Source organism: Chrysemys picta, chromosome 2 (assembly GCF_011386835.1).
Source record: "Chrysemys picta bellii isolate R12L10 chromosome 2, ASM1138683v2, whole genome shotgun sequence".
NCBI lineage: Eukaryota > Metazoa > Chordata > Testudines > Emydidae > Chrysemys > Chrysemys picta.
The window spans coordinates 230,042,129-230,069,757 of record NC_088792.1 but is presented as its reverse complement, the minus strand read 5'-3'; the positions used below and the strand labels follow the sequence as shown (position 1 = coordinate 230,069,757).

The window sequence follows — 27,629 nt, the reverse complement described above, 5'->3', positions numbered from 1 at the left end:
TTTCCAAATCCTACCTAAAACATAACCTTATGGATACCTAAATCAGCGATTCTCAAACAGGGGCCTGGGGTCCTCAGGGGGGAGGAGGGAGCGCAAGTAGGTTTCAGAGAGTCTGCCAAAATAAACCAGAGAGCAGGGCCAGCGTTAGACTCACTCTCGCTAGGGTCCAGGGCAGAAAACCAAAGCCAGAGCCCTGCCACCCAGGGCTTAAGCCAAAACCCAAGCAACTTAGCTTTGTGGGGCCCTGGGCAATTGCCCTGCTTGCTACCCTCGAACATCAACCCTGGCTTTACATCTACTGGATATGCAGAAAAACAGTTGTTGTGGCACAGGTGGACTCTGGAATTTTTATTGTATGTTGAGTGGGACCTCAGAAAGCAAAAGATTGAAAATCCCTGAAAATAATGGAAAAACCTTAACTGACTCAATCAGTGGCAGTATAACTGAACATTGTCAGCTTGGGATGGATACTCTCTCCTTCTCCACTCCAAAAAATTTATTCAACCACTCTATCATTCTCCAAAAGCATTTTGCAGTCCAGATTCAGACCTTGGGGGATGGCTCAGCTTCTAAAAATAGAAATACAGCACTGTAGAACTCTTCTGCTGTGTGCGCTGAAATCTTGTAAGCGTGATCCAGCTATATTGGCCCCAGTCAGCTGTTTCTGTCTATAGCTACAGGGTAGCGTTCCTCAATGTTCCTCCTTACTCTCCTGTAAATTTTCTTGATTTCGTTCTGTTCTTATCGTGTTTTGGCTTTTTTGCTCTTCTCTGCTGCCTCCAAGATCCATTTTGGGGAGCTTTGGCCATTATAGGACATGGAAGTTATGGGGCATTGAGTGGCCTACTCTAAACTGTCTGCTTTGGTGATAATGCACCTCTCAGCTGGATCTGGACTACTTGCCCTATACAATCCCCACTTCCATAGTTTAACCCACACCAGGGCCGGCTCCAGGCACCAGCACAGCAAGCAGGTGCTTGGGGCGGCCAACGAAAAGGGGCGGCACGTCCGGTTCTTCGGCGGCAATTTGGCGGTGGATCCCTCAGTTCCTCTCGGAGGGAAGGACCTGCCGCTGAATTGCTGCTGAAGAATGAAACGGCAGCGGTAGAGCTGCCACCGAAGTGCTGCCGATCGCAGCTTTCCCCCTCCTCCCCCCCCCCCCGCTGCTTGGGGGGGCAAAAATGCTGGAGCCGGCCCTGACCCACACACCTCCTGGGTGTGGTGCTCTGTCCCCTCTAGGGGCACCGAGACCACTTAGCTATTGATGAGTCTGCTATAGCCTTAGCTAAGGGCCATGTAGCTTTTGACTCATGCAGTAAAGGCTCATGCATTTAGCTCAGGGATGGGCAAATTTTTTGGCCCGAGGGCCACATCTGGGTATGGAATTGTATGGCGGGCCATGAATGCTCATGAAATTGGGGTTTGGGGTGTAGGAGGGGCTGAGGGCTCTGGCTGGGGGTGCAGGCTCTGGGGTGGGGCCAAAAATGAGGAGTTCAGGGTGAGGGAGGGGGTTCCGGGCTGGAGCAGTGGGTTGAAGTGCGGAGGGGGGGTGAGGGCTCTGGCTGGGGGTATGGGCTCTGGGGTGGGGCTGGGGATGAGGCATTGGGGTTGCAGGTGGGTGCTCTGGGCTGGGACCAAGGGGTTTGGAGGGTGGGAGGGGGATCAGGGCAGGGGGTTGGGTTGTGGGAGGGGGTCGGGGTACAGGCTCCAGGGTACAGGCTCCAGGTGGCGCTTACCTCAAGCAGCCTCTGGAAGCAGTGGCATGTCCCCCCTCCGGCTCCTACGCAGAGGTGCAGCTCGGCATGCTGCCCCGTCCGCCGGCGCCACCCCTGCAGCTCCCATTGGCCATGGTTCCTGGCCAATGGGAGCTGTGGAGCCCCTTGGCTGACCCTATGCATAGGAGCCGGAGGGGGGACATGCTGCTGCTTCCGGGAGCCGCGCTGAGCACAGCACATGTGGAGCGGGGCAAGCCCCCAGCTGGAGTGCTAGAGTGGGGCAAGCCCTGGACCCCGTTCCCAGGCAGGGGCTCGAGAGCCGGATTAAAACATCTGAAGGGCCAATTGTGGCCCCCAGGCCGTAGTTTGCCCACCCCTGATTTAGCTCGAGGTCCCAAGTTCGATCCTGTCGACTGGGGTCTGTGGGTGTTACAATAGCTCATCATCATCACTATTGAGGAAGAAAAAGCAAAAAAGCCAACAAAGTTAGAAAATTAGCAACCTCCCCTCAGCAACAGTTATCCCCTGATTCCTTTTGTTTTACTTCTAATATATGCAGGCTATTCTCCCTTTTCCATTTAAATTCTGAGTTTGATTCTCTTCCCCTAAACTGGGGCATTCCTCTGGCAATCATGCCCTCTGCAATTTCAACTAGTTAGCCAAGGGAGCACTCTCTTCATTCCTTCCTATTCTTTCACCATCTTTTTCAAGCTAGTCTCTCCCTTTGCTGGTACCTTGATGTCTTTTGTCACAGACTGCAAATCATCCAAGCTCTCCAACAGTTCTAGGAGAAAACCAGAGTTTAGCACACTGAGCCAACAAAAATAGCTAAGAATGTGCATGTCATACATGCACACTAAATCGGAGACTTCAACAAAGAAGATTTTTCCTTCGTTCTCCTTTAAAGAGGTTGAAGTTTCTTCTTTATCTTTTTGGTCCTCTTTGAATTGGTGGATTTTAAAAAAATCACTTTAAAATGAGTGCAGTGGTGATTAGGGACTACCATTCAGTAGTCACTAGAGATGTGTGTTGACTTATTCTGAAAAGAGTAGTTTTAGCAGGGTTTGTCATGAATTTCAGAAAAAAACATGGAAAGACAGAAGATGTTTAAGCTAATCCCCCTGAAGAGGATGATTGCATTTCTCAGTTAATAAAGACTCTTGTTCTTGTAGTCTGGGCTGCTTCTTCCAAAAATCTTGCCAATAAGCAAATAGAAAATTACTGGAAAAAGGATTATGAAGCTTTTATAACAGACTTAAAGGATTCTGTAGTGATTGTTACCATAGTTCAGATATCCCCTGATGAAACATTTTAAAAGGCTAGAGCCAATCTTGAACTGAACAAAATAAAGGGATGAAAGGAACAGTACTTTTGCAGTACTCTTTGTAATATCATTCGTTTCTCTTATTGGAGGTGTAACTTTGCTTTAGTTCCCAGAAGAATTATTTGGCTTTGATACTGGACATTTTTCTAGGTCTTAAAGATCCATGAAGGCTCCCTTTGTTTTGAATAAAGCTGCTGTGAAAAAAATCAATAAAGATGCTTCAGATGTAAAGAAAGTGTGAATTGCACAAGATGCTAAACACATTCCATTTGTAAATACCTGGGTGTCTCCCAGTGGTAATGGAGACAGCCCATTGGTCCCACCAGGGCCAACAGATATTTGTCGTTTCTGGTTTTCTGTGTATTGGGAGCAGTCTTCCCCTAAAATGAGGTCCAAGAAGTGACAATGAAGGCTTGTCATCCCAAGAGGACTGCCTGTAAAAGACAAGCATTGCTGTTTCTTCTAAGAATGGAACTGAACTATTACAGACAGATGGTCTCTATAGAATATACAGTCTACAGTACTGGTTTCCAGGGTTCCTCTATACTCCCCTCCATTCTTAATAAAGTCCTCCCTTCCTTCCAGTTCAGCCAGGAGATGGTCTTTTTATTTTGAACTACAGTTCAGAACCTTTAGGCACCTTGCAGCACTCTACTTTTTCCAATATTTCTGGGGCAAATGCTTTAGGTATTTTAATGTATAAAAAAAACCCAGAAGGTTTTTGATGGGTACTAGATCTTTACCTTCTCAGCTGCTCAGTGAAAATCTCTCTTTTCCACAGACTCTTTTCTGTTCATTTGGGAAATTTCTACTCTGTACTGTAGATATAAAAGCATACCTTCCTACCCCTGTACTATCTCAATACAGTTACCTCTGTTTCATTGTTGGCTATATGCATCACTAGTATGTTGCTCTTTCTTTTCCGCTACCCACCCCATCATGTGTGTTTCATTCTTTCAGTCAGAAACAGTGCCCTTCTTTGTAAACCTATTGCTGTGTTTCACTTGGTGAACTTGCAAACAAAATTGCTCTCAAACAAATAACTTGAAGAGCCCTTTACCATCAACATCTTTGCCACTGTGGGCTTTTGTGGCTGGTGAAATACGTTGCATAGATTCAGTGAAAGGAAATGGTCATCAGGCATATCTTCTTTGCTATAATCCTTTAACCTTGATGATCAGTTTAATAGTTAAACTATTCCTTCCTCTATATCTAGCCCATTTTGGTAGAATACAACAATGGAACCTGTAGGTTACTGAAATTTTCAAAGGAAAATTAAAAGTGACCTCCTCAGGTATGAATCTTCAAAATTTTCTACCATTCAAAGGCCATGGCTTCATAATGTTTGGGAGAAATATGGGCAATTGAATAGACTGGCTCAGCTGTCAAACTCCAGATCCTGGTTAGTGGGAACTCAAAATCAGTAGAAAATATTTTTTTATATAGGTTTTGCTGAGGCGTGATACCCATTAGTTTCAGTTATTAACAGGAAACTCCCAAGGAAGTCTTCAGGTGGTGGTTCTCTCCGAGCTCCTCCTCCTATTTTCCTTTGCTTTCCCTTTTATTCTTGACCTGTTTTTTGTTACATGATGATGTGACTCAAGTTTGGAAGCTGCACTCTGCCTGAGAATGGGGGACAACACTGTCCTATTTGCCAGTTTCATATGAAAATATCAATGTACAAGCCGAGTTCCCTCCCTCTTCTCCATCTTTTGACTTTTTCTCTCTAAAGTTTTTCTTTTACTAAACTTTTTTTTAGAAGTATTTCCTATGGTCACATTACTTATCCAACGAATCACCAGTTCTAGTGTCTAGCAGAAGAGTTCTGCAGTGTTGCCTCTGCAGCTTCTAGAACAGGGGTCGGCAACCTTTCAGAAGTGGTGTGCTGAGTCTTTCATTTATTCACTCTAATTTAAGGTTTTGCGTGCCAGTAATACATTTTAACGTTTTTAGAAGGTCTCTTTCTATAAGTCTATAATATATAACTAAACTATTGTTGTATATAAAATAAATAAGGTTTTTAAAATGTTTAAGAAGCTTCATTTAAAATTAAATTAAAATGCAGAGCCCCCCGGACCAGTGGCCAGGACCCGGGCTGTGTGAGTGCCACTGAAAATCAGCTTGCGTGCTGCCTTTGGCACGCGTGCCATAGGTTGCCTACCCCTGTAATAGAGAGTGGAATGAACTTATAATGTCTTATAATTTGACATAGTCTTTGTTAGCCTGAGAGGTGAGGATTACTGCATGGGTGGTGGTGAAGTTAGCTTTGCTTTTGCTGAAACCTTCTACTAGCAGTTTCACAAAGGATTTTCAGACCTTTAAAAACATATACACCTCTACCCCGAAATAATGCGACCCAATATAACATGAATTCGGATATAACGTGGTAAAGCAGTGCTCCGGGGGGAGGGGGGCTGTGCTTTCCGGTGGATCAAAGCAAGTTCAAAATAACGCAGTAAGATTTTTTGGCTCCTGAGGACATCGTTATATCGGGGTAGAGGTGTATAAGGAAAAAATAACTGAAAACATTTCATACCCCTCAAGACTGTGTGAATATATAAATACTTCATTATAATATACAGTGAGTGCTTGGATCTCCTCATCTTTGTAGTACTTACACATTGTACCTCTCAAGATACTAGTATATTATTATATGTATAGCCAAACAGTAGTGTTTAAATGTATAAAATTTCTGCAAAACTATCCATCATACATAGTATTGTAGGATGGATACTTTTAAATGTATTACTATTCACAACATTTTTGTATCTTCAGCTACAATGCTAATCTTAGTAAAGTGATTTGCTACTTGGTTTAATAATGTGTTTAATTTAGTACTATGAATAAATTAGTTGGAGAAGCAGACAGGGAGAGATGAAACAATTTCAACACAGTGGAATGGTGGCAGTTACAGGAATTTAAATAGCTACAGATTTTTCTTTAGTGCTCACAATTTTTTAAACTATAGTCTTTGTCATCCCCATTAAATCCCTAATTATGACTTACATGAAAACTACTCTCTTTGGAGAGAGGACTGTAATATACATTCAGGATTTCATTAATGGAAATATAGCAATTCTGAGAATGTTCTAATGTTTTAACATTGAATTAAACTTGAGACAAACATAATATTAAATTGATCTCCTATTTGTAAGAGCTAAAGGGATTTTTTAAAATTCAGGTGAATTCTCTTGTCTCTTCAATGAATGAATTAATTACTTACAGTGATCAGCTTTCAATTGGTAAAACACAAATGCAGAAATCAACTAATATGTTAAGAAATACAGTATAGTGTTAATTGTTTAAGTTGCAGTAGCAAATACGTAGAAACATACTGATGCTTTAAAATTTTAATACTGAGTTTTGGTATTTTAATAGGCTCTTGTGTAATGTTCAAACAGCTGAGCACAAGTTAAGTAAATGCTAATGGGAAAATGTTCTGTTATTTAATATGAGAACAGATGGTAACTAGTTTATTTGCTAAAAGCTACAGTTTCTCAAAGTTGAATCTTTTGAACTATACAAATATTCCTGCTTCATGTGTTAATTGAGGGACAAATCAACTTTTAACATTCTTGTTTCCTATCATATTAAGATGCATTTTTTTATCATAATGGTGTAGCCAAATGTTTTTAATTTCATCTGAATGCTTTTGGCCACATATGTTTAGGCAGGAAAGAGGTTGACAAAAAGCATGCAGTTGCATGTTTAACAAATCTTCAAACTTTGTTTTGAAACATCACCTCTAAAACAAAAAGCATTGAGTAGGTTTATCCTATGAATAACCCTACTCCATTAAGAACATGACTTTTTATCCCTTGCAGCTATGTTCAATTGCATTTTATCTCTGCTGCTCTTCCACTCTTATTTCACTCTTGACCCTATTTCTAGGAGATGTGCGAGTAAGAAGTCGGGCAGGATTTGAAACAGAAAGAAGAGGTTCTCATCCATACGTTGATTTCCGTATTTTTCACTGTAAGTATTTGAAAGCAGATAAATGACAAATACATGAAGGCTTCCATTAATTCTAACTTCTGGGCCTCTAAAAATTAATGCTATTAGCTGCTTATGTAACAAGAAACTATTCTTGAACTTTTCAGAAAAATCTTTCCACCACTTCATCCTTGTTATCCCAAAAATAGTACAGAAGAATCCCAATGCTCAATATTACTTTATATTCTGAAAAGTATAGTTTAAACTTATGAATACATCAAGACTAGACACAGGTTTTTGAATGAAATGAGGTATCATCTTGTGTCCAGCAATGGATGCACTTATTATTTGCTTGGAAGAGACAAGAAGAGTACTTTTCCAGCTTTTACAAAGAGTTAGATGGGTCTGGAAGTGGAGACCTTACACATAGGATGAAAATTGAAAAGATCTGCAGTAGGTTTCAGTGTCCCTGAAGAGATCTTAATCTTTTGAAAGGCTCCATTAATTTAGCACATGCAGATAATGCTGAAAAATGTGGGTGGGAGGGAATCAAACCTAAAATGAAACTTAAAGCAGCATAAGAAAATAATGAGTTTTTAAACAATTTGTTTAATTGGAAATGTGTTAGGAAACATAATTAGTCTTTAAAAAAAAGTACTGTAAACTTCCGTCAGAATTTGACTCCCCCCCCCTCCATTTTTCTTATGATTAAACATCCCAATACTATGGTACAAAAGCTGCAGTATCCACAGGATAGTCCAATGGTTAGGGCAGTGACATAGGATGTGGGAGACTTAGGTTCAGTTTGCTTCTCTGCCATGGACTTCCTGTGTGACCTTGAGCAAGCCATTTAGCCTCTCTACGCCTCTGTTCTCCATGTGTAAAATGGGGATGATAATGATTCTCTAGCTCACAACGGTATTGTGAGGATAATACGTTGAAAGATTATGAAACTTTTTGAGATCTACTGATGAAAACAGCTATATAAGAAATAGTCATTATTATTTATTTTTATACACTATAACATGAACATTCAGTAAATATGCAGGTAATTTAAATTGTAACTCTTTAAAAATCACTAATAAATTAAATGTACAAATATGAAAGGCATTTTAAATGTCTTGTTACAAAGTATCCATGTACATTAGTGTCACAGATATCAGTACAGTTCTGTGAATATGGGAGAAGGTGGAAAAAATCTTCTGTTGGCTCTAATTAAAATGTGGCTGTTATAATGACTTAAATGACAGTGGCAGAAAAAAAAACCCAAAACCTGTTCCAGTTATTCCCTCCATTGCACTAACTTATTTTTAAAGTAGGTCTAATTAGTGGTCTAAAACCCTTAAAACTAGTTATTAAAGTTACACAAAACAAGTGAGAAAACAAAGTTTGAAGAGTATGAGGTACTGAATTCTCCAGTGAAGGGGAATTTAGATTTTGTCACAAAAGCATTCCTTTTAAAAATTGGTAATCCTCCCAATGTTCAGCAAAATAAGAAATTGCAGAAATAATTCGCAATTTATTAATGTTAAGTTTTAAAACACATTTTATGAATGCAAGTCATTGACATTCTTCATGTTCTTATAGACAAATTGATACAAAGAGGGTATAGTTTAAAAAAAGCCACCTCTGTCTGGCATTGCTATCTAGATTTATGTACTGTGCTCATCACTGTGTCATCAGTCTAATATTTGTCGATCAGAGCTTCTGCTCCCTGAGGCTGAGAACCCAACTTTTAGTAACATTAAACTTGGTACCAAGAAATGTCTTGGCTACAACTTTTTCTTGAGCCAACTGTTGTGTGCACAATTCCCCAGCCCTTCCTAGGAATGCAGGTGTGAGGCCAAAATGGGAAGCTGTACTTTGTTTCAGGCCCCTACCCCATGGAACAGTTTTTTCCCCTATAATTCCCCTGCAAATGGGTGGATTCCAGCCTGGTTTTTCTTCACTTGTAATCCTGCCATGTATCAATTGAAAGTAAATCCTTCTTTCTTTCCTCTCTGCAGTCCTGTTCAGGGTTTTTTCCCCCTTAAGCCTCTTCAAGCAAAGATGCACTGTATCTTACCACCAATTCAGTCTCTGGTGGAGACTAGTTTTGACCTCTTCTTCTCAGCCCCCTCATTTTCTTTCTCTGGGATTCCAGGAGGATTTTGTAGGAAGAATATCTGTATTTAGCGTCACATATGACGAAAACCCTGAAAAATTTCCCCAATTGAATATAAACTACCATTCAAGAGGAGAAGACAAGCTTGCCATCTTTTTGCCTTGGGCAAATTTGAAGAGATTCCAGTTCATTTTTCTATAATAAAGATGTTTGAAAACAGGCTGTATTCGCTATCCATCTGTTGCCACTGGGTGCCTTTGTCACCCTCCCAAGAAGTTTCCTTCCATCCCCCCAAATCTGAATGTTTGATTTGACCTTTCATGGCTGAAGGTGGACTTGGGTTCACATCCCGCTCAAAAACAGCCAATCTTTACTTTAAAGAGACTACCATGTTTTTAGCATCAATCCTCTGAATCTGCTTAAACTGCAAGGATAAGTAGTGAGAAGAGCTTTTGATTTGGAAAGTACTCACATATATGGAATATAAGAATTGCCAGACCTTTTCTAAAAGAGGAATGAAGTGAAGATGGTATATCAGGTGAGGGCATAACACAGATTTATGCATAGGCATCATAATAGTTTCACAATTATTTTCCTTATCATTGTAGCCATCCAAATGTTTTTAGTTTCCTTTTTTCACAACTTCTGAAGGTTGAGCTATCCACAGTGACATTCAGGTCTTTTTCCTGAATGGTTAATCAGTTAGAACTCAGCAATGTGTATGACCCAATTATTTCTTTCAAGGTTGTATTTGTCAAAATTGAATTTGAATTGCCAGTTTGAGTTGCCAATTCAACTAGCTTCATTAGGCCTCTCTGATATTCCTCATCTTCTCTTGCATTAACTAACCTACATTTTGTCATCTGCAAATTTTGCCATTATCATTACTTACTCATTTTTCCATATCATATTAAATAATTACACTGGTCCTAGTTCAGAACTTTGGATTGTCCCACTGTTAATCTTTTGCCATGATGACCTTTTATTACTGCTTTGTTTTTTCTGTTAACCAATTTGTTCTGTGCCAGTACTTCCTGTGATAACTTATGTTTCTTTGATAGTCTTTTGTGAAGAATTTTATTTGGACTTCAAAACAAACCTTTTAACAAATTGTCAACTTGTTCTTTTACTTGTTCTTTTCTTGACAGGTTCAAAGAATTCAAACAGTTTTAGAGGCACAATTTTCCTGTAGGGAAGCTGCTGTTGTTTATCCCTATCAGAACATAATCATGTTTTATAATTCAACAATTTATAATTGTTATCATTTCAACCAGTTTGACCTAGTACTAAGGTAAAACTTATTGGCCAATAACTCTTGGGATCTCCTCTTGTTCCTATTAAGAAAAATGAATAAACAAACAAACAAACAAACAAATTAAAAAAAAAACACCTAAGTACAACACTTGCTACTGATTGCACATTTTTCTTAGGAACTTAAAGAATGAAGTGGTGAAGATGCTAATTGATACACATGCCTATTACAACTGCACCTCCACTGACATAAGAAACCCAGTCAGAAAAAGCCATCTTCAAGAACCTGTCAAAGTGCTTGGTGGAAGTTAATTTGTATAACATGTTCCAGGATTTTATTCTCCTTGAGGCCAGTTTATTAAGATCCTGCATTCTGACACACACTACACTATCGATTTTGCTTTGGTGTCCTGGTGACATTTTTTGAAGATCACTCATATGTTATCTTTTAGAGTCCCAAATTCCTAGAAAAGATCCTTGTTTAGAACACCAGGTCTTGGAAGAGAGAACATCTTGCTCTACCTTAGCTGATGCTCCTTCATCTAGGCAAGAAGCCAACTTCCTATCATGACCCTCTGGAATCTGAGATGAATGAGGTGAAACTAGCTTGATGTGACTATCCATCCCTAAAATGGGTTTTCAGTGTCTGATAGATCTAATAGTTTCTGCATTGATTGCCCTTTGTCCATAACCATTAAAAGGCTTTCTGGGCACCCAAACAACCTTAATTCTGTCCTTTAGCGACACCCTGCAGTAACAGTATTTATTTATTTATTTATTTACTTTAGTCTTTGTGATCCTAGGTTAGATTAAACTCGCTTTTAAAGATACATTAGATTTTACCTTCTTTTTCCTCATGTTGTCATTATAGGACCAAGTTAAGTTTGTTTGGATGCCCTAACTGTGCATTTCCATACCTTAATATGTTTGGATTTCTTTTACACTTCACTCTTAAATTTCTGGTTTTATAATAACAATATTTACACTATCTGAGTATTGTATTTTACCCTGTCAGCATTAACTCATCAATTAAGCTGGGCTCTAGATCATGTGTGGTTGGAAGTGTAGGCACAGACAGAACGACCCATTCAAAGTTGGAAGTTGCGGGGAGGAGAGGAGAACAGCAAAATGACTGTCTATCTTTCTGGAAAGTAGTCTTTTCCTTTAATATGCCTCAGAGATACTAACTGTCCTTTTTGGTAAGAAGAAAGTCAGTTTAGATGGTCTTCAGAGGTTGTTATTTAAATCTTACTCTCTTCCCTTTAAGTAAAAACAAGACACCAAAACATGAAGGGAGGAAGAAAATGGTATTCTCTCTTGCTTTCTTGCTTGCAAAATAGCTGCTGGGAAATTGCAAGGCATAGCATGTGGCCTTATCAAGCACTCAGAGATCTGACAACTCTGTTTAAGGCATTGTTTTTAGTTTTCCTTTCTGGTCATAGGTTCATATCAGAGTTGCAAAAGGCGGATTTGTCTTGGACAGCTAAAACAGATTTCTTCAGAGACAGAAGGCATAAAAAGAAGATGGGAAAGAGGAGAAACAAAGTGTTAAAAGAAAATGGAACATGAGGGAGGAGGTGACAACAGTAATACAGTAACTCCTCGCTTAACGTTGTAGTTATGTTCCTGAAAAATGTCACTTTAAGCGAAATGATGTTAAGCGAATCCAATATCCCCATAAGAATTCATTTAAATGGTGGGAGGGGGGTTAAGTTCCAGAGAGATTTTTTTCACCAGACAAAAAACCTATATATTATATAGATATATACTGTGTGTATGTTTTAAACAACAATTTAATGCTGTTCACAGCTATGATGATTGTGAAGCTTGGTTGAGATGGTGAAGTTAGAGGGTGGAAGAGGGAGGGATATTTCCCAGAAAATGCCTTGCTGCCTAATGATGAACTAGCACTCGGCTGAGCCCTCAGAGTTAACACGTTGTTAATGTAGCCTCTCACACAAGGCAGCACGAACACGAGGGAGGGGAGACAGCATAGCAAACAGAGTGGGAGGGAGAGAGAGAGAGAGGCACACTGCCCCTTTAAGTAAGCTGACCCACTCTTAAGTGCATTGTCTTTTTAAGTGGATCAGGAAGTTGAGACAGCAGCTGCTGCCCCAGGCTCTATCCGGCTCTCTCCGTCCATGTCCCCTCCCTGCTCTATATGGAGAAGAGGTAAGCGGGGTGCAGGAGCAGGGGGGAGGGGGACATTAGCCCCCCCACCCCCCTTTTCTCCCCTGCACAGCAAGCAGGAGTCTCTGGGAGCAGCTCCAAGGCAGAGGGCAGGAGCAGCACATGACAGTGTGGGGAGGGACAGCTGACCTCCCCTGCAATTGATAGCCTGCTGAGCGGCTGCAGCACAGGGAACTTAGGGGAGCGGGGGGCTGCCGGTTACAAGCCCCCACCAGCTACTGCAACAGGCTGCTCTTCCCTGCAAGCAGTGGACAAAGCAGGCGGCTGCCAAACAATGTTAGAACGGAGCATTGCACAACTTTAAATGAGCATGTTCCCTAACTGATCAGCAACATACCAACGATACAACGTTAACCGGGATGACTTTAAGTGAGGAGTTACTGTACAAGGTTCACATCTTTGGTATTTGATGAGGATTTAGCCAAACCTGATGGAGGTGATGGTGTAATTTGTCTCCTTCTTTTTGCCCTGGTCTGATGAAGGCAACTTTCATGATCAGGATGATGAAGGCCCAAAGGTTTGGCAGATTCTGAAGATGCAGCAGATATAGGATGTGTCTCCAGCCATGATGGTGAAGCTGAACTCCTTTCGGTCCACCTGCTGAGCTGTACCCCCAGATAAGCAATGTCCAGAAAGGGGTGGCAACGTCATTCTATTAAAAATTAAGCAATCTAAACCCATCTTTGGTGCTTTCAATTATAAACATCACCTGCCTTTTCTAAACTCTTAGTTTATGTCAACCTGGGATGTTACTAGAAGCTTTGAAGACTTTTTAAATATATAAAAATAAGCAAATGGGAAGAAAAACTGGTACAAACAGATAGGCCTTTGCACAACATGCCCCAATTAATCTCTCCTATCCTCAAAGATGAGATAAGGTGCATCAAACACAGATAGGAGAACCTCGGAACCCCTCTTCATTGGAGAAAATGGAAGAGTGAATGAGCCAAACCTTTTAGGAATAAGTAAACTTGCATGTGTGTGCCCCATTAAGAAGTTAGGGTAAAGTTCACAATCAGTGGGGTCACACAGGAAGATTTCTGAGTGATCAAAGGTTATGATGATGTTTTATTTTCCCAATAAAAGTACTGAAAGGGTGCAGAAGAGTAAAAGTCTTGCATTCAGGAGACTTTTTAAGTAACTGTCTTTCGTTGAAAGAGCCAGTCGGAAGTTGTGTCCCATACAGTAATCCAGAATTGGATTATGAAGATTTGAAATAAATAAGGTAAAGTTCACTTTCCCTCTTTTAAGGGAAGATTTCTCGACTCTTGCTCCATGGAGCTTGAGGATGGAGTCATACATGTCACAAAACCTAATTAATCTTCTACGTTTTGAACACCTTCTCTGCACAATCCTATTCTAAAGAAGCCAGCAAAAATAGTTAGAATTAATATAATATCCCTGACATAGTTAATTGGCAGCTTCTACCCTGAGATCTTTTTTAGAACATGGAACTTTTTTGAGAGCCTTCTAATGTCAGATTTTCTGCTCCTTTTGCTGGGTATCTTCCTAGGAACCTGTTTCGGAATGGGTCCCTTTCTTTACACCTCCCCCCCCAAAAAAGGGCACATATACGTTGTTCAGCAGAGTCTATACTTTCTTAGACTTTTTAGTATAAGATCTAGAGTTAGTTCTGTGGGTCTATCACTGAAATTAATTAAACTGGCTCTTCTGATAGGGAGTATGCCCACAATCTAGCTTCATTTAATTTCCTTTGAACCCTTGAGATCTCTTCCCCTGATTTACTCTGAAAGCCATTTTCCTGATGGCCTTCACTTTGTCTGGAAGTATGGTTTTTCTCACCCCCTACTCCTTAGTTGGTGTTTCATAATGAGAAGTTTATGCAGTTATTAAGACCATGTCCTCCTTCCCTGTCAACCATGATGTGGACCTTAGTTCTGTTGCCATCTGCAAAAAACAACAGAAAGGCAAGAGAAAGGACCTGTGTTATCTTCAGGGCTCTATAGTTCTACTTTTATAGGACTAAAAAGTTCCAGGACACTCAAGAACTTTTCTCTGAACTTTTGCCAAGAAAAAGCCTTCCAGACCATTGTCCAGTGCATCAGGAAAAGTATTGAAGAAGCTTGCCTGGCCAGAGGGCTTGCCTAACCTGTGTGTTTGTCTTTTGTTTGACTGAAGCAGCTGTATCCTGGTCTTTCTTATGCTTTCTGGTGATATTGATTCAAAATTACCATTTCAGCTGCAGTTGCTTCCAGGTATCTAGTTCTCAGAATGCTATATTGGTCTAGACTTTTGCCTTGTTCAGTGGACGGAGGTATGTCTGGGAAGATACACAGTTACAGGATTACAAGTTAGATCTTACGTTGTGAATTGTTGCACTGAAGGTTGATTCTAAGTTTAATTTCTTCAGTTTTATATCTGTCTTGGTCTCTTTGGCATAACTGAACGGGTGGAGGAGACAGAGTTTAGAGGATATCCCTATTGTAAGCATAGGGTCATCTAGAGAACTTTTCATTCAGTTACTATTTTAACCAACTTTGTTATTGTATTAAGTGTCTAGCACATTTTGGGTTGGTATACAATCAATTCCCATTGGAGAGTTGGCATTTAATTTACAGTGAAGAGGTACAATCCCTATGTTGTGAATCTGTTACCTTGTGCAACCCTTAGTTGTTTTATCCTCCTGTTACCTCTTATTGTATACTTAGCTTGTATGCTCTTTGAGGTTGAGGGCCATCCTTTTATGTTGATGGTATCTAAGGCCAGGTCTACACTAACCCCCTAATTCGAACTAAGCTACGCAACTTCAGCTACGTGAATAACGTAGCTGAAGTTCGAAGTACCTTAGTTCGAACTTACCTCGGTCCACACGCGGCAGGCAGGCTCCCCCATCGACTCCGCGGTACTCCTCTCGCCGAGCTGGAGTACCGCAGTCGACGGCGAGCACTTCCGGGTTCGACTTATCGCGTCCAGACAAGACGCGATAAGTCGAACCCAGAAGTTCGATCGCTCGCCGCCGAACTACCGGGTAAGTGTAGACAAAGCCTAACAGTGATCCTTGAATTGGGACCTCTCAGCACTACCTCTGTATAAACAGTTATACTGAGATGTAGGAAATCAACATTGGTAAATATTTATTTTTTTCTTTCTGGTCCAGGTCAAGCTGCACAAAGCCATGTTAGTCATATTAGTACTTCATCTGTGACTGAACAATTTTCAGCATTGTTCACTTTTTAAAAAAAGAACATTTCTATCTTTCCATTTCTGTGCTGTAAACAAAAGTGAACATCAAAAGTGGGATGACAGGTGAAGGTCTTTTTATAGTCACATCAGTACAGCTAAAAATATTAAAGATATTAATAATTCTTTATCTTTTAATCTTTTAGCTTTAATGTTAAAAATGTAATAATTTGGAATTTTTTCACGTTACTTAAAGAACAATGTGACATTTACATATTGAACATATATAAAAATATATTTAAAAGTGCTTTGTGCGCCAGTATAAACAAAAAGGCCATTTTGGGTTTCCAGGAATTGCTAAATAACAAAGCATATTTTAATCTTTTACTATGTTTGGTTTTAAGATGGTAATGATGAATTTCCTAATATCTTTGATCAGACTGGATTGGTGATTGGGATATGTTGATAACAGAACTCTGTCTAGTCGACTGTAGTAAAATGATAAACTCTTATATTTAAATTCTGGTACTAGAACTGTAAAGTTATCTTTATTCCAAAACACTTTCTAAACAAGATTGAAATTCGCCTATGAAACAGTGTGCTCTTTTCAAATATGATATCCGTGTATTAATCAGAAAGTTTGTGGTATTCTCCTCAGTTTTATAATAGGAGTGGAGGGGAGTGTGTGTGTGTGTGAGAGAGAGAGAGAGAGAGAGAGAGAATTCATTCTTTCAAAAAATGAGTGGGGAGAGCACAGAGTAGTTAAGGGCAGTGTTTGCTATTCACTATAAACCCTACATTTAAGAGATTAATACTTCTACCAAAAAAAAATCTTTCCCCAGTCTCCTTGATAGGATTTCCTTTGAAGATCCCCACAGCAGAAGCTGCAAGGTATTCTTTATAGGTCTTGGAGTAACTTAAAGATAACTCTTGAGGGCTACATACTCTGATCCACAAGTATGAATGTTCCAACTGTTCCTCTTTCTGTTGGTGACAACAGTCTTTGTAAGATTCCAAGTTAAGCATTTAATTTTAGGATTTTATTTTATAGTTTGGGAGCAACATGTACAAGCTATTGATAGAAAGGTAAGGGAGGTGTCATTTGATTGGTAAAAATCTACAGAATCATAATTTAAATGGTGTTACCCTCTGTGGCATGACAGCAAGGACTCGCTTCCCCCTTGCTGCCTCCAGCTCCAGGTTCTCCAGTTGGTGGAATTCTTGATAGTACAGTTGAAATCGGTTGAGTTTGATATCAGTCGAAAGCCCTTTCTCCTGTGAACACAATGGTATCAAACATGACAAAGCTAGAATCATTATGTAGATACATATTCAAGAAAATGTTTAAAAATCAATGGTTTTTTAATTCTGCTTTAACACAGGGATGCATTGCTTACATAAAAGACATCGATCTTTGGTAATCCTAAGGAATTGAGCCTTGACATGTGGAACTGAAAACATTTATTAATCAACGTCATCATCAGTATCATCTCCATCTAGGGCACCACTACTAAGACACATTGTCACACCGATCTTCATCCACACCGTACTCTCACATCTCCATACAAGGCAGGCTGCTTTTCAAATGTTTGCAGGGTGGTGAGCATCTGGTCTTTGCACATGAGCATTTAATTAGCTGAAGGATTGATTCGAGAGCACGTGGTATTTCACACATCACTGGTGTGATCAGTCCATCCTCCAAGATCTGTTCATGTCTGATAGGGGAGGGTAGTTTTGGATTTGCTAAATCATCCGGAGCCAATCCATTGCTTGATAATTTGCCCTCTTGATAGCATGTATATATACACCCCTTGTTAGTGGCAGTTTTTCTCTATTTATCTGCTTCTTGGAAAACCTCTATCAATGTAACTCTGCAAGTGTCACAATGTTGGTCTTCAAATGGTAAACTCGGCAAGTGAATGCCTCCAGGGCCTTTATGACCTCCATCAGTGATGGCATCAGACATTCTGAGCACCTTCAGAGTGAGAGAGCCTTTGGAGGCTGAATCAAATACCTTCCAGCAAGATAATTTGGTCTTTCCAGCCAACTTTCCAGTAGGGTCACACCCTGACAGAGCATGGAAACCTAGCAGTGTGGTGACAATGGTCCCAGTGACAGGAACACATCCCTGAGGGATAAACAGCAATTCTGTTCCCAGTAGCAAGCACAAAACCAAAATTTTGCAGATGTCTTTGGTAGTGTCTCACAGAGGGCATTAGAACATCTGTGTCTTGTGCAAAAATCTGGAGTTTAGTAGCATCTCTGTGCCATTGATGGCATGCAAGATAATTTTAATTTGTCTATACTTACCGCTAAATCGGCACTGCTGCGATCGGTGCAGCAGTGTAGATTTAGCGGGTCTGGTGAAGACCTGCTAAGTCGATGGGAGAGCGTTCTCTCTTCGACATCTGTACTCCACCTCCCCGAGAGGCGGAAGGTAAGTCGGCGGAAGAGCATCTCCTGTCGACACAGCGTGGTGTTGACACTGCTGTAAGTCGACCTAAGTTATGGCGACTTCAGTTACGTAACTTAGTGTAACAGTTAGTGTAGCTTAGGTTGACATACAGCTTTAGTATAGACCAGCCCTTAGTGTCAGCCTTATCTTGGGAACTGCAAAGAAACTCAGCCGAACAGTGTGAAGCAGCAACTTGATTGTGCTACGTGATGACGGAATTCTTCAAGCAATTCTCCACATACTGGAGCATTTTTTCCGCAAGGTATGTGATTAACTTGTCCTTTGTGTGAGTATGAGACAGTAGCTTCTTCACTGGGACATCAGCGCTTTCTTCCGCTTTTTATAACACCTTGTCTTTTCCAGCTTTTAAGGTATGCACTATTATTCATTTTTGTGGATAAATTGCTAAAAACAATGTTCATATTTCAATTCAACTTCCATAAGTGCTCTAAGAGCCTTTATGCTAAGCATTTGTTCCTCTTCAATCCCATTCAAAGCAAATATCTCTCTGTACTTAGCCTCTTCATCAGTCATCGCTGCCACTTTCCTATCCATTAGTGCCTCTGAAAGGCAATTTATGAACTCCAGCTGAGTTGCAGTAGTAAAATCGGTATTCGTTTCTGTTGCTTTTTCCTTTTGTTGCAACTCATCACATACATTCTTGGTGCATCTCTCGAAGAGATATGCGGTGTTGTATGCATAAGTGTCTTTTAGGTCAGTGCACCCACTTTACTTTCCATACAGTTCTCTCTAAGAGTGACTGCTTCATGCAGTTTTTCACTTGTCTCATGTGTTGAAACTGCGCTTTATGGATGCCTTCAGGCTTCCGGCTTACCACAGAAGAAGCAGGTGTTCTCTAAATGTGTGCCATGGGACTTACTGTAAGGCAAGTCTCTACCCCGGCTGGCTCTTGTCCCAGCATCTTCAGCTTTTTCCTGATGCTCATGTATTTCCTCTCCAACCTTGCCAAGTTCAGTTTATGGGTGCACTTCTTATAGCACAATCAGGCATTGTGTTTAACCAACTCCTCCATGGTGATATTCTGCAAAGATTCAACTGCTAGTTGGTACTCTTTGTCTCCCCATTGATGCCTAAAAATGGTCAAGACCAAAGTAAAAATAAGGATTTTGTAATAATTAGAAGTCAAAAGTATTTTATGTATGTTTTATATAACTATGTGCACACCATTTGCAGATAAATTCCAGTGATTTCTGCTGACATCTTAACCAGTGCCTCATTACAACTCTTGGCATAATAAACAGAGCTGATAATCAGTCCCACTGAACTGCTTACTTTTTCCAATGATGACAAATCAACTTGAAGCACTCCTTCCATTGATAGTAATCTGTAACCCTTAAAAAAATATTAATTGGGTATCATGTTCTGAGCATTAACTGATAACACAGTACAGTCAGTCAAGGGCCACAATTTAACTTTGTGAAGGCTACATGGTTGACATATCTGTGTTAAAGTATAATTTAAAAAGTTGATTTTTAAACATTTTCTCTAATACATATCTACATAATTGGTCTAGGTTTGTTGTGTTTAGTACCATTGCGTTCATGGGAGAAGAGACTTTTGAATTATACCCAACTCGAACCATTTCTGACAACATTGTATTATCAAAATTTCTACCAACTGGAGGACCTGAAGCTGTGAGCTTGGGCAGCAAATCTCTGCTGGCATGCCTCAGAAGGTGACACCACTGAAATTATAGTTTGGTAGATTTTTATGAATCCACTGACACCTCCCTTACCTATCATTAACTTGCCCACAGAATTACACATGCTCCCAGGTTAATACTTTATTTTGATATTACCACTAAGTAACTTTAGATACAGCATTAACTTCTTCCCTCCTACAGTCCATAAATGCATATCTTATTTGTTATGGTAGTTGGTGGCAATATAGGAGCCTGGATAAATAAATAGGTCCCAAAAGCACCTGGGTTTCATGGAGCAGCACAATGTCAGTAACAAACTAGAATGTAAAGTTATTTTAAAATATCTTGAAGATTTAAAGGTGTTCAATTCCTGTGTTCTTGGTTCCCTGAGCAAGAGGTAAACAGGACACAAAAATTAAGGTAATATTGGTTTCCTTGTCTGGTCAGTGTTTGACATCTGAGGGCTCTGAAACAATACATCCGACCGTAGGACCCACTTCTTTCTTTAAAGACAACCAGATTCAATTTTGTAAAAAATGATTTACTAGTGTAAAACACTGTTTAACATGTTTTCTAATGCATCATAAGGGAGCTTAAAGAAATGCATCCCTAAAGATACTGATATTTAAAAATGCTGAAACTGAAGACATGGACATTGTGGATTGGATATATTAAATTGTGATTGTGCAGATGCTTTGATCTGAACATCTTGTCTAATGTATCCCTTCACGTTCAATACCTGAAATTTTAACAAGAAGAAAAGAATAATATTTTGATGTCCCTACAAAGACACATTTGTTGACATATGTCCAGAATTCCAAAATGCTGACTTTCCTCTAGCTCTTTGCACTATCTAATATAGATACTTCTGTTTAACAAAATGGTGTATGTACGTACATACTAAAATTTCATTGAGCAGAGCAGTAATTTTTTTATTTTTGAAAGAAGTCTTTCTTCTTTCCCTATTGATATTGCTCCCATTATTAAGATGTTTATGAAACAAAAGTACATGAAGTATTGAATATCTCAAAGAAAACAATGAACAGGGAACAATCTTGAAATACACTCAATTTTGGATATAAGACTTCTTTAATAAAAGTTTCAGAGTAGCAGCCGTGTTAGTCTGTATCCGCAAAAAGAACAGGAGTACTTGTGGCACCTTAGAGACTAACAAATTTATTAGAGCATAAGCTTTCGTGGGCTACAGCTACAGCCCACGAAAGCTTATGCTCTAATAAATTTGTTAGTCTCTAAGGTGCCACAAGTACTCCTGTTCTTTTTAATAAAAGTAACTGAGAGGGAGACCTAAGTAGGCAGGAAGAAACATGACATACTGGCAAATTCACCAGTACATGGAACAAAGGCCCACAACCTGGGAGTCATTTCTGACACTTTCCTCTCCCTTGCTCCACACATCCAGGCCATTTCCAAATCCTGTAGCCTTTTTCTTTCCACATCTCCAAGACCCATTCTTTTCCTTCCATTCAGACATCCAAATCTCTCATTCACTGCCTCATACCTGCCTTGATTCCTCTGTGGTCTCCCTGGCATATGCAGTGCCCCCATTTAGTGCATACAAAATGATGCTTTTTAAACTCCTGTTCCTTGTCTACTTTTTTGATCATGTAACTCCCTTACTTGAATTCCTCCTTTTGGCTTCACATCCAATATTGTATTAAGTTTAAGCTTCTTGTCATCACCTTCAAAACTAATATTCTGTCCCTCAATTCTTATCCACCTTTGTCAAGCATTGTATTGCCCCAATCACCTCCAGCATTGTTCCCAATCTCATCTACCACTTTGCCAGACTTTTCAGACAGTCATCTCCTGGCTTTCCGCAATGCAGCCCCTTGTGTATTGTACATACTCTTTGAGTTCATCCTGAAGGCCCCTAGTTGCCCTCATTTACGTCCTTCTTGGGCTATGTCACTAAGCCTGGGCTTTGACTCAGGTTTGAGTCCAGGTCCCCATTCTAGCCACAAACAAATCAATTCAGCTTGGGTCAGCAAACACTCAAGACTCAAGATCCTGAGTCTTGCTGTGACTTGCGTCCAAATCCTGTCATTTTGCAGTGTGGATGGAGGTCAAGCCGCAGATCTGTGTCAGTGTTTGTGTAGGGCAGCATGGATATGTTAGCACAGGTGTGAGACTTAGGTCCAGCAATTGTAAACATGGGCATACAGTGCACTGTGGTTTCTTAAGCCCAGGCTTGCAAACAGAATCCATGGGCTAGGGTCCCACAGACCTGGGTTTACAATGCAGTGTAGACATACCCCCAAAGACCCATTTCTGCTGTGCTACCTTTAAATGAATCAAGTTACATGAATTTAAAGGGTAGTACCTCATTTCCATTACAGATAGCCACATTGGCTTGTGGGATGACAAGTGTCTTTGTTAACTGTTACGTTCTATAGCCACAGCTATGTATATTGATTAGGAATAATGTTTGAATTGTTATAAGAGATCTGAATTCTCAGCTTTTTGATGCATAGTATATGTTCTTTTACCAAGGACTATCCTGAAATTCCTGGATTTCGTATTTGAATTTGAGTACTTTTAAGATGGTTATTCTGTGTATATCACATTCAAGTAAATATTGGAGAATTGGTGTTATGATGGGAGGAGGACCAAGAAGGAGGGGAAAAATTCCCTTATCTGGAAGCTAACTTCCAATAATGGTAGAGGAGGCTTATTCCTCATGCACTGGCATTGCTTCAGGAGATGGGTTACAGGTCTGAGGCACAAAATGTGGTGACAGGAAATTTGATTATTAGAAATATTAATAGGTTGAAATGTGGTGACAGAGCCAACTGATGACTTTCCTACTGGATATGTTGGGATATCTAGGCAAACTTCTAGTGAATCCTGGGCAGAAAGTTGTGTAGTTGCGCTATGTAGTGACTTAGGGAGATGTAGAAGGGAGGACCTGGAATCTAAATTTAGATTACTAGAAAAAAAGTTTAGGTTCAAGGTTCTGAGGTAGCTATCTGAAATGTTTCCAGTTCCATGTGCAGAAGCAGCTTTGAGGAATTCAAGTGTCTTGGTCGTAGTCTGGACTACAAAATTTTACCACATCTGAAGAAGTTTGCCAACTTTGGAAGTTTAATCACAGTTACTTGATGCAATGATGAATGGCCTTAAACCTTCAGTATAGACTGTTATTATGATTGTTAGCAGCTGTTCAGATGTAATATTTTTTAGTGCATCGCAGGCCTAAGTGCATTGATAAGATGATGTAAAGAGAAAAGACATTGGGAAACTTATTGGAGAAGAGAGATCTGATTCAAAAGCAATGGGCTCCCCCCTATTCAAGGTGGAACCAGACGGCTGAAACATAAAATTAACGAGGTTTAAAACTTAGGTGGTAAGGAAGAAACTTTCCCGTGCACAATTATGGAATAATCTATCTATCTGAGGGTTTCTTGTGCTTTCCTCTGGAACATCTAGTACAGTAGTGTACTTGGTAGATGACTGGTCTAAATCAGTATATATTCTTATTTTATATTCTTAAACAGCATAATTTTAAAAAAGTAAAAGTAAAACAAGAAAAAGCTATATTTAAAAAAACCAACATGAATCATCTTTAAGGCCTTCATAATCAAAAGAAACAACACAGCTCCGTTGTTTTTTCCCTGCGTGTTTTTAAAATCTCTGTTCTAGAATGTAAGGTGAAAAGAATGTTAGGTTCTGAATATCCGTTGATCTGCTCACTCTCCTCTGCATTATGACAACTTTAAGAGGTGAAAAGATTTGATTCTCAGACAAATGTGTCTAAAGAGACAAATTACTTTTTAAAAAAGGGAAGCCAAGACTAGAGGTTTGAAAGACATGTTTCCCTGAGATCATATTTTTGTTTGGGAAATATGTAGCTTTTCTGTAATTTAAAAAAAAATGCTTTATACTGTTTTGATTCTTAAAAAAATATTTACAAGGATCTTACATTGCATTTCAAAGCCACTATAACATATTTGATAAATCAAACTAAACAAGAGTGTATATGATCTTGTAACTTTCTTGGGCTTTAGTAGATTAATAAAATTGACTTTTTAAAGGGCCGTCTACCTTCATTTACAAAATATTGTTAGAATGTTTGATTTTTAGGAACAAATATTCAACTGCATTGTATCAGTGGTTTCTGAAATTAATCTGTCCAGCCTTTGGCAAAGACAAAGGTATAAATTGTACATTTTGGTTTTTGCTGCTTTCAAGCTTATGTATTTTGGGAATAGGAGTAGTAACCCTCAGCTTCTTAAACTTGTTTGTAATGATTGTATTGATCACGTCTCTGAGAAAATTGACAGTTTGAGTATAAGAATAGTCAATTTTTTCTTAATATATGAAGCTGCCTGTAGAGGTATTGTACAAAAGAAACCCAAGGCAGAATTTGACCTTTACGGTTTAAGGATGAAAATATATAAATCATTTTAGAGAACTTAAGCCAGGGGTTCTCAAACTGGGGGTTGGGACCCCTCAGGGGATCGTGAGGTTATTACATGGGGGGCATGAGCTGTCAGCCTCCACCCCAAACCCCGCTTTGCCTCTAGCATTTATAATGGTGTTAAATATGTAAAAAAGTGTTTTTAATTCATAAGGGGGGGGGTCACACTCAGAGGCTTGCTATGTGAAAGGGGTCACCAGTACAAGTTTGAGAACCACTGACTTAAGCCATACTTTGATCTTGAAGTTCCTGAAATAAACCACCTGATATCGCCTGTTGGTATATTACACAGTGTAACTGGGGTTGAGGATAAGCAAAAATCAGTTGTTGTACTAAAAGTTATCTTCTAATAAAGGTGGAGTAGAATACTTGGGCGGTATTTTGGATTGTTCTCTGAAAACAGGCTAAGAATGGTGTTCTGATAAGCTACTATGTTCATATTTTCACAGAGAACATCACAGAATAAGTAGAAATTTGGGTGCTTGTTTGGAAAAATTAGTTGTTCTGGGTAACATTTCTCAAAAGCACCTAAGTCACAGATGCTTTTGAAAAATTAACACAATTCCTAATTATAGGGTAAGAAAGTCTCACGGTTTTGGTTCTTGTATATGTTATTTTTGGACAATCATGGCTTCTTCATATAATGTCAGTGAAATCATATCCCACTACATTGCTGTTGATATACTTCAGTTCCTAGTGTGCAAGTATCTTATAAATGGTTGGTGGCAGTCATTACATATTTACACTTGTTATTTTTGGAAAACACTGTCATTTGCAACACTGTTTTGTGATAGTCCGTTTTCAATAGGTCTGCTGTCTAACCTGACAGTGCTGGTGCAACATGCGGTTATTCTTCAGTGTTCCTTAGAATACTTTGTATTTTTAGTTAAAAGACATATGACCAGCGTACAGTTTATAGATCTATTTCTCTTTGCAATAAGCTTAAATAGGAAACATTTGTTCTGAAACATAGCTCAGGGACTACTTAGTGATGAGGATGTAGCTATTCTAGATGCAACTGTTACCTCATCTAATACTGAACACTGGTAAAATAAAGAAGTTGTAATATTTATTTTTTGCACAGATTTTTCTCTTATTTTAAGAAAGACTTTATTTTCTTGTATTTTCTAGCAAACTCTGAAATTGAAGTGTCTGTGTCTGCAAGGAATATCCGAAGATTACTTAGTTTCCAGCGGTACTTGAGATCGTCTCGTTTCTTCCGTGGTATTACTATTCCAAGTTCCTCAAACATTTTAGATGATGATTATAATGGACAAGCAAAGGTGTGTTTTTAAAAATTGTTCCTAATTTTTTATCAGAAAAATTTGAATGCGTTATAGCAATACAAATATCTTCCATATTGTAACAGTATAGAAACAGATATATGCAAGTAAATGTGAGCTTATACTGAGTATGTATTGTGTGCAAAAAAAAAAACCAACAAAAACCCAAAATAATTTTGCTTCAGGATTATGCAGTTTAGCCTGTAAAACCAAAACCAAACCAACCAAACGAAAGAAAAAAAGGAAAAAAAAAAAAAAAAAAAAGGAACAGTATGGTAGATGAATCATAGGCAGTGAGGAAGAACAACTTCTGTGCTGGGAGATGCTAGTTATTTGAATATCCAAATCTTATGAGGCATTTAATTTTATAAAAGCAGCAGATCATACCAAATGTGATTTAAAAAACACTGGAGGTGGCTAAACTTTAATAGTGTCTTTTGTCAGGTACAGTGTTCCAGACAAATGCATTTATGAAACAAACTAGATGCACGTCTGCATACAGTGCATATTTATTATATACACAGCCTCTTAATCTAATGAGGTGAATGGAAACCCTTTTTATGTATGCTTTTATCCTTAATGCAGTGTATTTGTATTGAACTTTTTTCTGAAGTTAAGAACAAAAATGTTACTTGTGGTAAAATGACTATTTTAACAAAATATCTTAGATTTCTGTTTTCTCTATGCTACTTTAATGGGGGCTTTTTGCCTCTGAGAGTAATCATTTGGAGAGCTTTGTGTGGCTAATAATTTCTGCAGTGCAACTTTGTTGTCCCAAATCTGGATATATTGGAACCAATTCAGTCAGATTGCTCCTTTTGTCAAGCCCTTTTAAACATCAATAGTATTTATTTAATGTAATCATCTTAAAAAAATAGAGCAGTAATTCTGATTCAGTGTGAAACTGGACTGCTCATTGGCTACCAAATAAAAGCTTATTATTCACATGTTGTAAATGAAATAAACATAAGTTCTCTGTCTTAGAATTCATTTTAGAATTCACTCCAGTTTTGTTTAGGGAGGGACATGAAAACTCTGGGTTATAAATTTTGGCTCAGATATGTACTGAAGTATCAATTTTGTGACCACTCTTCTTTTAAAATATTTTTCTCTTCCTTGTTTGACCAAAAGGGGAAAGAGCAAAGCTGACTGCCCAGTTCTGTCAAAAAGATATCTAATATTTCAGTTACATTGATTTTATTTATAACATTTACAAGTGTTAAAGTTTGTTTTTCTAGCTAATATAGTTACAATCAGACAGAAATGTGGTTTACAAGTTGTAAACCTTTAATCTGTTTTCAATAATAGATGTTAAAATCCACAGCTGGCTCAGAAGGCAATAGCTTTTTTTGTGGGCTATAATTTGATGCTAATCACATACAGAATGAAAATATTACAGTAGAAATGTTTTTATTTGCTTTCAGTGTATGCTGGAGAAAGTTGGAAAATGGAATTTTGATATCTTTCTTCTTGATAGGCTAACAAATGGTAAGTTCACTTTTATTGCGGATATTCTTCTAAGCATGCTGTACTGTTCTTAGGTAGATTTCATTCTACCATAAACTACCCATAACATTTCATTTCATTTTCTGTGTGGAGGAATCTTACTGCTTGATTATACTTTAAAAAGTACAAATTTATTATCCTAGTATTGTGACTAAGGGCTTGGCTACACTTGCAAGTTAGAGCGTATTAAATCAGCCCTGGACGCCCTAACTCCTGAGGTGTCCACACTGGCAAAGCACTTAGAACACCTGGACTCTGCAGCTGGAGTGCTTCTGGTAATCCACCTCCACGAGAAACTTGCTGCGCCTTGGCTGAAATGCCCGGGTGTCAGTGTGGACGACGTGTTGCATTACTGCGCTGTGATTGGCCTCTGGAAATGTCCCAAAATCCCCTGAAGTCAAGTGGCCACACTGGTCATTGTTTTGAACTCGACTGCAGGCATGCGGCTATCCCCTTTCAAAGCTCCGTTTCTGACAGCCGGCATGCTTATCTGCTACAGGACACAAAGCAAACCATTACTGTGGAATGCTGCTGCTGCCGAGGCAGGCATTTGTGCGTGTGTGTGTGAGAGAGAGGGGGGGGAGGGGAAGAAAGGTCTGCTGCTGTCTGAACTTACAAGACTGCAT

The 27,629-nt window shown here is 39.2% G+C and overlaps 1 protein-coding gene across 10 annotated transcripts in view; it reads left to right on the top strand.

The window, feature by feature from the left end:
- The window catches only part of PDE7A (phosphodiesterase 7A), a 119,109-nt gene that overhangs the window by 73,865 nt on the left and 17,615 nt on the right, over positions 1-27,629 (top strand). For 7 of the 10 annotated variants that reach the window (XM_005288087.4, XM_065585650.1, XM_042845494.2 and 4 more), the window contains exons 3-5: positions 6,931-7,014; positions 25,346-25,497; positions 26,922-26,985. In XM_005288087.4, the coding sequence (XP_005288144.2) occupies positions 6,931-7,014; positions 25,346-25,497; positions 26,922-26,985 (300 nt within the window). The remainder of the gene's footprint in view (positions 1-6,930; positions 7,015-25,345; positions 25,498-26,921; positions 26,986-27,629) is intronic. The other 3 variants (XM_065585648.1, XM_065585652.1, XM_065585647.1) reach the window with 1 other exon arrangement.